The following is a 12795-nucleotide window of genomic DNA, read 5'->3' on the forward strand; positions in this document are numbered from 1 at the left end:
CAGTATGTGACATTTGAATCCCGCGTTTAACCTAGTTTTACATTTTGTATTCCTGCAATCCAAAGAAGCCCTTAGTACCTACCTTCTATACATTTTATCATGTCGAATCATGAAATATAATATGACATATAAGTAAATATACACACCCACGTTCTTATTTGTGTAAGGACGTGAACATGGCATGTCACCGTCGTAGGTTTGCTTCGTACAACACAACATGACATGTATGCAAGAGAGAATGCACATCAAGGATTTTGCAAAACAAAATGTGTAGCAATGACATCAACAGTTTAAATGTTATTCGAAACAACAAAACCTTTAGTCCAAACAAGTTGGGGTAGGCTAGAGGTGAAACCCATAACATCTCGGGATCAACTCATGGTTCTGACATATGGATAGCAAGCTTCCATGCACCCCTGTCCAATTTAAATGTTATATGAAAACTTAAGAAAAAATTAACTCACAAACCATTAATATTGTTTACAATTTTTTATGGTTGACTTTTTCTGGATGAGAGCTTCAATACTAGATTCCATATAGGTATATTCTGACTTAAAACATTTTTCGCCATAAAAGTTACTACCAACTATTCATGAAATAATCATTTTATTGATACAAAAGTTACCACGTGCCAATCTGCTACGTAAATTCTAGTGACTATAGATTACTATGTGGTAAGAAACAAAGTAAAAGAAATTGTCCAAACATAAGTCACCATTTGACCTTTTTGTAATTTGCCATTGTATTGACGCTAAAATTACTATATGGTAACAACCTACCACAGAGATAGGATAGTAATTAGCATATTATCACGTGGTAGTTTTTTCTCCGAAAATAGTTTGTCAAAACATATGCATGAGAAACATAGTTTGAAAGTCCTCGATGATACAAAGCCAATAGTGAAAATGGATTTTGAATGAGACATAGTTTGATCTATAAAACATTTGTTATGCAAGAAATCAACTTGAATACACATACGTCACACAGTTTCCTTTTTATATGTGCATGTAGCATGATTGATCTTCTTATGCAATAACTGTAGTTGAAAGGGGCATCTGATTGATCAATGCTTCAAACGCGTGACAACAACACTACGACACACACAATGTAAATAAATAGCGGAGAGTGCACTCTCTGCATGTGAACACCATAGTTGAAAGGGACGTCTAACCAATCAAGCTTTGAATGCATGACAATGACGCCACACAATGAAAATGAACGGTGGGGAGAGAGCCCCTAGAAAAATTCCTTATATTTATCATAGTTTAATAGAAACGAGAGGTAAGCATTATCCCACATGCATATTTGTTGAATACAAGCATGTTTTTTTTTTATAATTCTTTTAGCTTAATAAGGAGTTCTTCTTGTCGTCTTGGCAATGTCTATAGGCCAGGTCTGATTTGATTGGGACATGAACAATATTGAATCACTTATATACTATTAGGATTAGTGGTGCTTTTTCCGCAAAAAGAGAACTAGTGGTGCTTTTCCACAATTCCTAGCTCAGTAGCACGCGACACATGTATGCATGAGAGAATGTATAACTATGGTATCAACAATTTTTAGTTGTGTTCAAATTGTTTTAACTAGCAAACTATCAATCCGATTTATAATCATTTTATGGTTAGCTTCCTCCCAATGAGAGCTTCGATACTAGATCCCATATGGATACAATCTTATTATAAACATTTATCATCATAAAAATTGCCACCAATAGTTCATGAAGTGATCATTGTATTGGTACACAAGTTATCACGTGCCAATCAGCTATGAAAATGATAGTGACTAGAGGTTACTGTGTGGTAACAAGATAGTAAACAAAAAGTTTGTCCAAAAATAAGTTGCCATGTGACTTTTTTTAATTTGCACTGTATTAATGATAAAAATTACTATATGGTAACAACTCGTTACAAAGATAGGATGGCAATTTGCATATTATCGTGTGGTAGTTTTTTCTTTCTGAAAATAGTTTGCCAAAATGCATGTAAGAGAGATATATTTTGAAAGCCCTTGATTATACAAAGCCAGCAGTGGAAATTGATTATGAACGAGAAAAATAGTTTGAGGAATAAATATTTGTTATTCGAGAAATCAACTTGAATACATAAATGCCACTCGATTTCCTATTTTTTTAATGTACACCCAGCAATTTTTATGTGTTTTACTATGAGTGTAGCATGGCTGCGCTTCTGATACAGATACTGTAATTTTCTCATCAAGGTTGGATAGCTTACCCTATGCAGAGGACCGACGGAGGTTATCCTCATTTTCAAAAAGTTGTGTTGAAAGAGACATCTAACGAATCGATGCTTCAAACGCATGACAACAACACCACACAACGTAAACAAACAGTGATGAATACACTCTTCACATGTGAAGAGTACGGTTGAGAGGAGCATCTAACCAATCAATACTTTGAATGCATGACAATGACACCACACAATAAAAATAGATGGTGGAGGGAGCGTCCTTCCAAGATTCCTTACGTTTTTCGTAGTTATTTTGGTTGGTACATTTTTCGTAGTTTGATAGTATAGTGGAATAAAATAGGACCGACAGGTAAGCATACGCCCATGTGCAGATTTGTTTAATACAAACATGATTTGTTTGGAATTTGTTTAGCTTGACAAAGAGGGATTATTGACTTGAGATGACTAGGTTTCTTTAGTGCCAAATAAAAAGACCAGCTGGCTCTCCACCGTACCTCTGCTTCAGTTCTCGCTCCCGCATCCCCGCTCAGCGCTCACCCTCCAGTCTCCACCACGCCGCCACCTCCGGCCACCGCGGATCCTCCTCTAGCCAGCCCCTTTAGGCGCGCAAGCCGCCGCGTCGTTCTCTCCTCCGGACTCCAGGTCTCCGGGTCGCTGCCATCGGTGCATTTACCTCGCCCAGATCCGTACGGCGATTCGTCCGTTCCACTCCCCCGACCTCGCTGACGGCGGCGGCGACACGGAGGTGGGTTGCGCTGGGTGGAGATTAATGATTTAGGCACCTCCGCTGCATCGTGGTTTCACCATTTCGTGTCCGGCAGATTGATCCAGTTCAGGCATCGATAGCTGCTGCATTGTGGTCGTTTCAGTTTTAGGCATCTGTTTCTGTCAGTATGTCATCTGAACCTGATTCATTCTAGGTATCGTTGCCTGCTGCGTTTGTGGTTTCAGCCTCCAGCATGATGCATTTTATTTGGTCGAAGCACTGATTGCTTCACTGATTCGCTGCAGGGCGGTCGTGGGGAAAACAGGATCAATTGCCTCAACACACCCTGCAAGAGAAGGCTCTCTGATCCTGATCCATCCGCTCAACGCCCGTCAGCTAGCTCAGAGAAGGAGTACAGAGGAAGCTTTACCGATCGGTACTCATGGAGTCCACTGCACTGAGCATCGGCAAGTCCGTGGTGAATGAGGCGCTTCGCTACGCGACATCTGCCGTCGCCGAGGAGGTGGCTCTGCAGCTTGGAGTCCGACGTGACAAGGCCTTCGTCACGGATGAGCTGGAGATGATGCAGTCTTTCCTGATGGAGGCGCACGAGGAGCGAGACGAGCACAGCAAGGTGGTTAGAACCTGGGTGAAACAGGTTCGCGATGTCGCCTATGACGTCGAGGATGGCCTCCAGGATTTTGCCGTCCGTCTGCAGAAGCAGTCCTGGTGGCGTATCCCCCGCACGCTCCTCGACCGTCGCCATGTCGCCATGCAGATGAAGGAGCTGCGAGCCAAGGTCGAGGACGTGAGCCAAAGGAATGTGCGCTACCGCCTCATCGACGACAGCTCTAAACTCACTAAAGCTTCCGACTACTCAACCACTGCTGCTGCTGCTGCCATGTTTGGTGTTGATAAAGCAAGAAGGCATGCTATGAATCAACATCAATCTGGATCAAGGTTGGATCTTGTCCAGCTCATCATCAACAACACAAAAAGAATGGGCTCAGGCCAAATTGGAGTGATTGGAGTGTGGGGAACAAGTGGCACCGTTGGGCATACCTCCATCATCTCAGAAGCCTATGAGAATGAAAATGTGAAACTCAACTTCCCGTGCCGAGCGTGGGTCAGAGTGACACGCCCTTTTCACCGAAAAGAATTTCTCCAGAGTATAATTGAACAGTTTCAAGCAACCACCGTAGGGGTGGTTGATTTTCTGCTGGAGCCGGAGGTGGCGAAAGCGAGGCATGAGTTGGCTCATGAGTACATTGGATATGTCAACAAGAAGAGGTACCTGATCGTGCTCACCGAACTATCCACCATCGAAGAATGGCACAAGATCAAAACGTGCTTCCCAGAAAACAAACTGGGCAGCCGGATCGTTGTATCCACAGAGCATGTTGAAGTTGCGAGCCTATACCCAGGCCAGGAAAGTACTGTATCAGATCTCAAGCAATTATCTGCTGAACAGACCATCTATGCTTTTTACCAGCAGGTAACACAACTTTTTTTTGTTATCCATCTAGTTAGAAATCTGGAGGTTTTTTTTTTAATATCGCCCAAACTATGAACCCTTAAATCAGCTTAAATGCAGTATATAGTTGCCAGGGAGCATGTTCTCTGCAGGCTTAGATTAATATGTGTGTTTGTACAAGGCCGTTAAGGGAAAATTCCTGGTGCAGTCCCTCCCGTTCCACCAAGAAGAGAATAATCCCCTAGGCATGGAAGGAATCGCACTCCTTGGATTTTCTTTGACAGAAAATAGTTAGGACTCTACTCCATGTATTTATATATTTTTGCTTTTTGTAATATATACAGAGAAGAGAAAGACAAAAAGACCAACTCTACATAAAAAAATTGAAAATTTACAAGAAACCGTCAACCTAAGAAAGTAAGTTGATATACGCTTTCCTAGACTCCTCGGATTCCTTGTCGATTATATATATTTAAAAAGGCTAATATTTCTTGCGGATATGCTTCCTCTGCCCAGATCCCTAGTAGCAATAACTGCTGTCCTGTGGAGAGGTTATTTCTGCCGTCCTGTGTAAAGAAACAAAGCCTCCCTGCCACCCGCTGGAGCTTCACGGCAAGGATGCTAGGAGTCGTGCACTAAAGTGGTGAAAACAGGGATATTTCGTCCCAGATAGAAGCATTATGCCACAACTGTTAGAATTGAAACTACAAGGATTTGCTGCAATGCTTTGGTCAAGCAATCGTCCAAGATTTTGCTAGTGTTGTAGGTGGTCATAGTAGCGGAGCTGGAATTCAGACATGGGGACGGTGAACACTGAAGAAACGGGCATTAGTGCCTGCCTTCTATGCAAGGTTTACGAGTCGACAAGTCATTCCAAGGTTGAGACTCATAGACTAAGCGTAACTAATCGACACTAGTCGACACTAAAGTTGCGACTCATAGAATAGACGGCACTGAAGTGTAGTCGGCCCTGGAGTTGAGACTCATAGACTAGTCCTTGGACTCATAATCTATGCTTCTATGTAACTAAGGACTTAGTAGTTAGTAGCGCATAAGTACAAGTAAATATTTAGAGCATAAATACTGGCACTGCTGATTCATGAATAATTTGTGTTTGGCTTCTTTTCCACATTTAGAGCATAAGTTCAATAAGTTTATGTTCTCTTGTGGTACTTGTGAACTTTTTATGTGATTCATGAATAATTTGTGTTTGGCTTCTTTTCCACATTTTTAATTCTGGACCGCTTGACAAGGAGGTCTCAATTTTCTTTTGACTTATATATACATGCCATTCGAGCTTGATTGACTACTTTTGGTTCATTGCGCCATTAACATTGTTGTGTAGCAACAGGACATGGACTGAACTTATTTTGGTAGTATTTATTTTTGGACTGATCATTAAAAAATTATCTAACTGTTTTTTTTGCTTCGTTTAGAGTTCTCAAGATGCTACATATTCATCAAAATCAGTGCCTAGCTCAATGTTACCCTACAGTGCTAAGAATGAGATACATGAAGACCAATCTAATATTGGTGTTGCTGGAAAGATGATGGTGCAAGAGAGTCTCACACGTACAAACACAATGGCAGGTGTTCTAGAGGAATTTCAGCTTATTGGACGTGAGAAAGAAAAATATGATATTATTGAACTAATTAGAGAACAAGCTAGCACCCATCAATTTCAGGTGATTGCAGTGTGGGGAATGGGTGGTCTTGGAAAAACCACTCTGATAAAAGATGTTTACCAAAGACAAGAGGTCACTAACATGTTTGACAAATATGCTTTCGTCCCAGTCTTGCGGCCTTTCAAACTTGAGGAGCTCCTTAGGACCTTGGCATTGCAACTAGATGCAAGCAAGGGTGCCAAGGAATTTGTTGGTGACACTGCAGAAAATATTGGTTTAATGGGAGTTGCAGACTTGACTGAAGTGTTGGGCAGGCATATAGAAGGAAAGAGCTGCTTGATTGTTCTTGATGACCTCTCATCTACCACGGAATGGGATAAAATATTGGAAAATTTAGTTGTGAAGAATGATCTTAGCGTGGTCATTGTGATCACCACAAGGCGGGAGGATATTGCTAAGCATTGTTGCAAGAAACCAATGTGTGTACGCTTGCTCGACGGTCTTCAAGAAAAGGATGCATGTAACCTCTTCACGAAAAAGGTACTGAAAGAGTATAAATCATATCATTCAGTTTATATGAAATCAGGATTTAATGTTGAAGGCTTATTTCGGATTAGTAAATTGTAAGCACAACACACTACCAATCCTTTTTTGCGAAAACATAAGATTAGGCCTCCATGACTAATGTTGTAGGGTCATACTGTAGCAATGATAGTTTCAGCAATTAAAGCAACCGATTGCATCGCCCATTGCCTGGTTAGGCCATGTTAGGATTAGCAATAAGCCGTTAATATTCCATGACTTCACCATTTCTCTTATCGAATTATATGTGCCAGAAAGAATCATGTAGCTTAACTGAGTGTCTTTTCCATGATATTTTTTCCAAATTGTTGAAAACTACAGGTGTTCTGTTCCAAATGGTAATAGATAAGTTTCTCTTAGTTTTCCTATTTTCTAAACTTAGCAAAGTCACAAATTCTATTTTTCAAACATTACCAAAAAAAATTCTACATGCAAAGAATGGCTAGTAACATGTTCATGTAAACTTTGGTACAAAATATCAGTTTGAGAGACATGCACAGTAAGTTGTACATGCAGTCCATTGTACAGCAACAGATTGATTTCCTATTTCATACAACAATAGAAGAAATATTTCTTCCGGCCTGAAGCTTATTACCATGTCACTACAAAAAGAGTAGCAAAACAAAAGAACATTTTTACATAGCCTACCATATATATGCTCCCACCCAAACCGGTGTAGACTAGTTAATAAATAAACTAGGGCGGCTAGTTTGCATGTACCTGATTCATTTAATTTAATTATAGAGTAGTAAAAGATTATTGTATGTTGCACAATTGCAGGTATTTAAGAATAAGACCACAGATTTGGCTAAGCACTATCCTGAGTTGGTTGCACCAGCAAAACAGATCCTAAAGAAGTGTGATGGGTTTCCCCTTGCGATAGTTACCATAGGTGGTTTCCTGGCAGACCAGCCAAAAAAAACTGTTACAGAGTGGAGGAAACTGAATGAGCATATCAATGTTGAGCTGGAGATGAATCCAAAGTTTGAGGCCATGAAAACAGTCCTTATGAAAAATTATGATGGCCTACCCTATTACCTTAAGTCTTGTTTTTTGTACTTCTCCATCTTCCCTGAAGACCGCAATGTTAGCCGGCGACGTTTGGTTTACCGATGGATCGCGGAAGGTTATGCATGAGACTTACCCATAGGGAACAGATACTTCATGGAACTCATAGAGAGAAGCATGATATTACCAACTCAGCAAATAGTTTGTAGCATACAAGGCTTTGACTCCTGCCAGCTACACGATCTAATCCGTGATACCAGCATTGAGAAGTCAATGGAGGAAAATCTTGTTGTCAGGCTGGAGGAAGGGTGCAGCTTGAACCCCCGTGGCGCAGTGCGTCACCTTGCCATAAGCAGCAACTGGGAGGGAGACGAGCATGAGTTGAAGAGCACAGTGGAGTTGTCCCGTATACGATCATTAACAGTGTTTGGCAAGTGGAGGTCATTCTACATTTCTGCCAAGATGAGGTTTCTCCGGGTGCTGGACCTGGAAGGAACAGGTGGGTTAAAAGATCACCACCTTAAGCACATTAGGGAGCTTCTTCATCTCAAATACCTCTCCCTAAGAGGATGTTGCAATATCTATAACCTCCCAGATTCGGTGGGTAATCTGAGACAACTCGGGACACTAGACATCAAAGAGACGGGTATAGCTATGCTGCCCAAAACCACCATCAAGCTAATTAAGCTGTGTTATCTCAATGCTGGTAGCAATTACACAGGGGGGAAGAGAAAGATTGTCTTACAAAGTTTCTAGAAATTTTGGAGTTGCAATGAGAGTTATGTCCATCTTGTTGCTTATGTGAGCAGTTAGACATGGATGACTTCAGCAGGCATGATATTTGCACTATTGGTTGCTGCATAATGTTCCCTAATATCATTAGGGGTCTAGATGAGTATGGTGTTAAGGTGCCAAGAGGGACCAGGAAACTGAAAGCCCTGCGTACACTGCGGTATGTGCACCTAGCCTGGGGAAAATACCATTATCAAAGAGATAAAAGGCCTCACCAGCCTGCGGAAGCTAGGAGTGGTCGGAATCAACAAGATAAATGGTCCGGAGTTCTGTTCAGCCATTTCCAATCTTAGACTCCTTGAATCGTTGTCAGTGCGGTCAGGTGATAGCTTAACTGGTTGTTTGGATGCCATATCCACAGCTCCAGAAAACCTCCAGAGCGTCAAGCTGTCCGGTAGCCTGGAAGAATTGCCAAAATGGATTATGGGGCTCCAGAGTTTGTCGGCCTATCATGCAACCGTGCAGCAATGCAGGCCCTTGAGAACCTGCCAAACCTATCAATTCTGGGTTTATGGGAGAGACAGTTTAAGATGGATGTACTCCATTTCCAGGGTGGCGTTTTCAGAAGGCTCACGGTGCTTGATCTTTTCTATAAAAGGATGGAAATTAAATTAGTGGATTTTGAGAAAGAGTCAGTGCCCAATCTTGAGATGCTGACCCTTAGGCTGACTGATACTGAAACTGCCTTCTCTGGGCTAGAATTTCTGCAAAGCATCAAGGAAGTGCGTCTCTATGTTAATTTTACCTTCATTTCGATTCCCCGAGAAAATATGACATTCAAAGAAAGGGAGAAAGAAGCAGAAAAGAAGACAAAAACCGTGAAAGACAAAGTCAGGGAGGACTTGCGGATCCAGCTTGACAGGAACAAGAACCGGCCCGTCCTAAAGGTGGAATGAGCTTAGAAACATGGGGCAACTAACTTCTGTCCAGAATATCCTGACTGAGAGGCTGCCATGCCATGCCATGCCGTTGGAGAATCTATCCTTTATCTACTCTTTTGTTTTATATCTTGCACTCCTCGTTTTATTGTAATATAATGTGTTGAAATAAAGCACACGCATCTGTTCTGCTTCTGCAGCTGTTAGTGATGGTATTCCTTTTTTCTGCTTTGGGTGTCTCTTTGATTTTCTGAAGAATGAATGGCCACTGCAATATATGATGCTCTGTAACCGTATTTTCTCCTGGGCTGCTTAATAAGGGTGTGGTGATATCTTAGGCGATTGTAAAACTATCTGAATTAGATGCATATAAAATTCGTCAGTACTCTGCTGTACTATGTTGCATCATATGCTACGCTTGTCACCAATTTCTTTTGCAATTGGTGATTATGCCAATTCTGCTTTGGGGCTCTGCTTTGATTTGGTGGAGATTGAATCGGCTCTGCAATATAAGGTGCTCTGTATCTGTATGTATGTTCCGGCCCGCGATGTGCACCCATCGTTGGGCTGTTGCAATAAGGTGCTGGTAATACCTTTGGCAATTGTAAAATGCTTGGATTGGATGGGGAAAACTTGTCATTACTTTGCATCATACGCGATTGCTTGTTTACAACTCTTCTCTTCTGTCCTTGGTGATCATCATGATCTCGAAGGGTCAGGCCATCTACGTAGTCAGGCAGCAACTATAGTCCATGCGAAACAGTTTAGTTGCCTTACTAGTACATCTCTGCTGCGTCTCGCTGATTGCCTGGAGTGGGACTATAATTGGCCCAGCCTAGTAGAGGAGTAATAGTTAATTCCTTCGTTACGTTTGTTTCATTGCTTTGTTTTTTTATTTTCCTAATAATTTTATTTACATTTCTGAAATGAAAAATCATTTGTTTGCCCAAAATTTTAAAATGTTAGTACCATTATAGAGTAATTTTGACATTTAAAAATGTTCACACATGTAACATTTTGTTTGTAACATTTTTTATAACGTTCATGAAAATGTAAATTTTAGTTAACATAGTTTAAAAAGACAAAAAATCACACAATAAATAAAAAACAAATAACCATCGTTATTTTTATTACGAAGGGGTATGTATCAAATCATCGCTTAATGGTGTACCCAAGCAAAAGTGTTACCGGTATTTTTGTACTTCCTCCGTTTCATAATGTAGTGCATATACATATTCTAGAAAAGTCAAATTGTACAAACTTTGACCAAGTTTGTAGGAAAACTATTTAGATCTTTAAAATCAAATTTATACAATATGAAAATATGGCTTATGATGTATCTAATGAGATGTATTTAGTATTATAGATGTATATATTTGTCTTCATGATGAGACAATATGAAATTATTCATGGAACTCGTAGAGAGAAGCATGACATTACCAACTCAGCAATCAGCTTGCAGCATACAAGGATTTGACTCCTGCCAGCTACACGATCTGATTCGTGATATCAGCATTGCAGAGTCAATGGAGGAAAATCTTGTTTTCAGGTTGGAGGAAGGCTGCCGCTTGAACACCGCCATAAGCAGCAACTGGGAGGGAGATGAGCGTGAGTTGGAGAGTACCGTGGAGTTGTCCCGTATACGATCATTGACAGTGTTTAGCAAGTGGAAGCCATTTTACATTTCTGATAAGATGAGGTTTCTCCGGGTGCTGGACCTGGAAGGAACAAAAGGGTTAAGAAGTCATCACCTTGAGCACATTGGGGAGCTTCTTCATCTGAGATACCTCTCTCTACGAGGGCGTGGTGGCATCTTTTACCTCCCAGATTCTGTGGGTAATCTGAGACAACTCGAGACACTAGACATCAAAGAGACGAGTATAGCTAAGTTGCCGAGAACCATCATCAAGCTTAGTAAGCTATGTTATCTCCATGCTGGTAGCAGTTCATTATTACCGTATAAAGAGGGAAATTGTTTTTCAAAGTGTGAAGACATCTTTGTAGAGCAATGTTTATGCTGCTTAGGCATTGGTAATTCAGACAGGTGTGATGCGTGCACTATTGCTTGCTGCATAATATACCCTAATATCATTAGGGGCATAGCTGCTTTTGGTGTTAAGTTGCCAACAGGGAGCAGGAAACTGAAGGCCCTGCGTACACTGCGGTATGTTCATCTTGCCTGGGGAAATGACGTTATAAAAGAGATAAAAGGTCTCACTGGCCTGCAGAAGCTAGGAGTGGTCGGTATCAACAAGAAAAATGGTCCAGGTTTCTGTTCGGCCATTTCCAGCCTCAGCCATCTTGAATCATTGTCAGTGCGGTCAGGGGATTGCCTAAATGGCTGTTTGGATGGCATGTCCACAGCTCCGGAAAACCTGCAGAGCCTCAAGCTATCCGGCAGCCTGGAAAAACTGCCAGAATGGATCAAGGGGCTCCTAAATCTTGTGAAGCTCAGGTTAGAACTCAGCAGGCTATCAGGGAACCTCGAAACCATGCAAGTCCTTGGGAACCTACCAAACCTATCCATTCTGGGTTTGTGGGATGAACGGTTTAAGATTGATGTACTCCAGTTCCAGACTGACCTTTTCAGCAGGCTCACGGTGCTTGATCTTTTCTACACAAGTATGAAAATTAAATTAGTGAAGTTTGAGAAAGGATCAATGCCCAATCTTGAGTTGCTGACCCTTAGCCTTGGAGATACTGAAGCTGCCTTCACTGGGCTAGAACTTCTCCAAAGCATCAGGGAAGTACGGCTTAGTGTTCATCCTTACTGGTTTGCTACACCCAAATCATCAAAAAATGGGGAAAGCGAAGGAAGGATGAAAAAAATGTATGAACAGACGAAAGAAGAAGAAAAGAGAAACAAACCCATGCAAGATAAAGTCAAGGAGGAGTTGCAGATGCAGCTTGATAGGAATGAGAATCGACCCGTCTTGAAGATGCAATGAGCTCAGAAACCCAGGGCAACTTCTGTCCTGAATATGCTGACTGAGTGGCTGCCATGCCATGCCATTCCATTGGAAAATCTATCTTTTACCTACCCTCTTTGTTTTATCATTTGCATTCCTTGTTAGTATATTGTAATAATGGTCTGAAATAAAGCCCACGCCTCGACGACATTGTTGTCCTGCAGCTGTTAGAGGTGGTGTTTCTCTTCTCCTTTTATGATTTGGGACTCTCTTAATGAATGGCCACTGCAATACATGCTAGTCTGCAACTGTATCTTCGGACTATGTGTGTACGCCATGGCTGGGCTGTTTAACAAGGGTGTGGTGATATCTTAGGCAATTCTGAACTATATGGATTAGATGCAAAAAATTCGTCAGTACTCTATACTATATATGTTGTAGTATCATGTGTGATGCTTTGTAACCCTTTTCTTTTGCCCTTTGGTCATCACGCCATTTTCTGCTTTGATTTGGCGAAGAATGACTCGGTACTGCAATATAAGATGCTCTGTATCGTTGGGCTTTCTCTAATAAGGTGGTGGTAATCATACCTTCGGCAATTCTAAACTGTT

General features: G+C 41.3%; 1 protein-coding gene and 1 pseudogene across 1 annotated transcript; both read left to right on the forward strand.

The window, feature by feature from the left end:
- The first annotated feature begins 3358 nt into the window (after nt 1–3358).
- LOC147967020 (disease resistance protein Pik-2-like) lies at nt 3359–9293 on the forward strand (annotated as a pseudogene).
- A 1412-nt stretch (nt 9294–10705) lies between these two features.
- Nucleotides 10706–12432, forward strand: LOC147967021 (disease resistance protein Pik-2-like). The gene is made up of 2 exons (XM_087531015.1): nt 10706–11219; nt 11301–12432. The coding sequence occupies exons 1-2, from the start codon at nt 10706–10708 to the stop codon at nt 12221–12223; spliced, it is 1437 nt and encodes a 478-aa protein (XP_087387141.1). The 3' UTR covers nt 12224–12432.
- The last annotated feature ends 363 nt before the right edge of the window (nt 12433–12795 follow it).

The sequence above is a fragment of the Triticum urartu genome, chromosome 6A, assembly GCF_056163025.1.
Source record: "Triticum urartu cultivar PI428250 chromosome 6A, HENAU_Tu73, whole genome shotgun sequence".
NCBI classification, from domain to species: domain Eukaryota; kingdom Viridiplantae; phylum Streptophyta; class Magnoliopsida; order Poales; family Poaceae; genus Triticum; species Triticum urartu.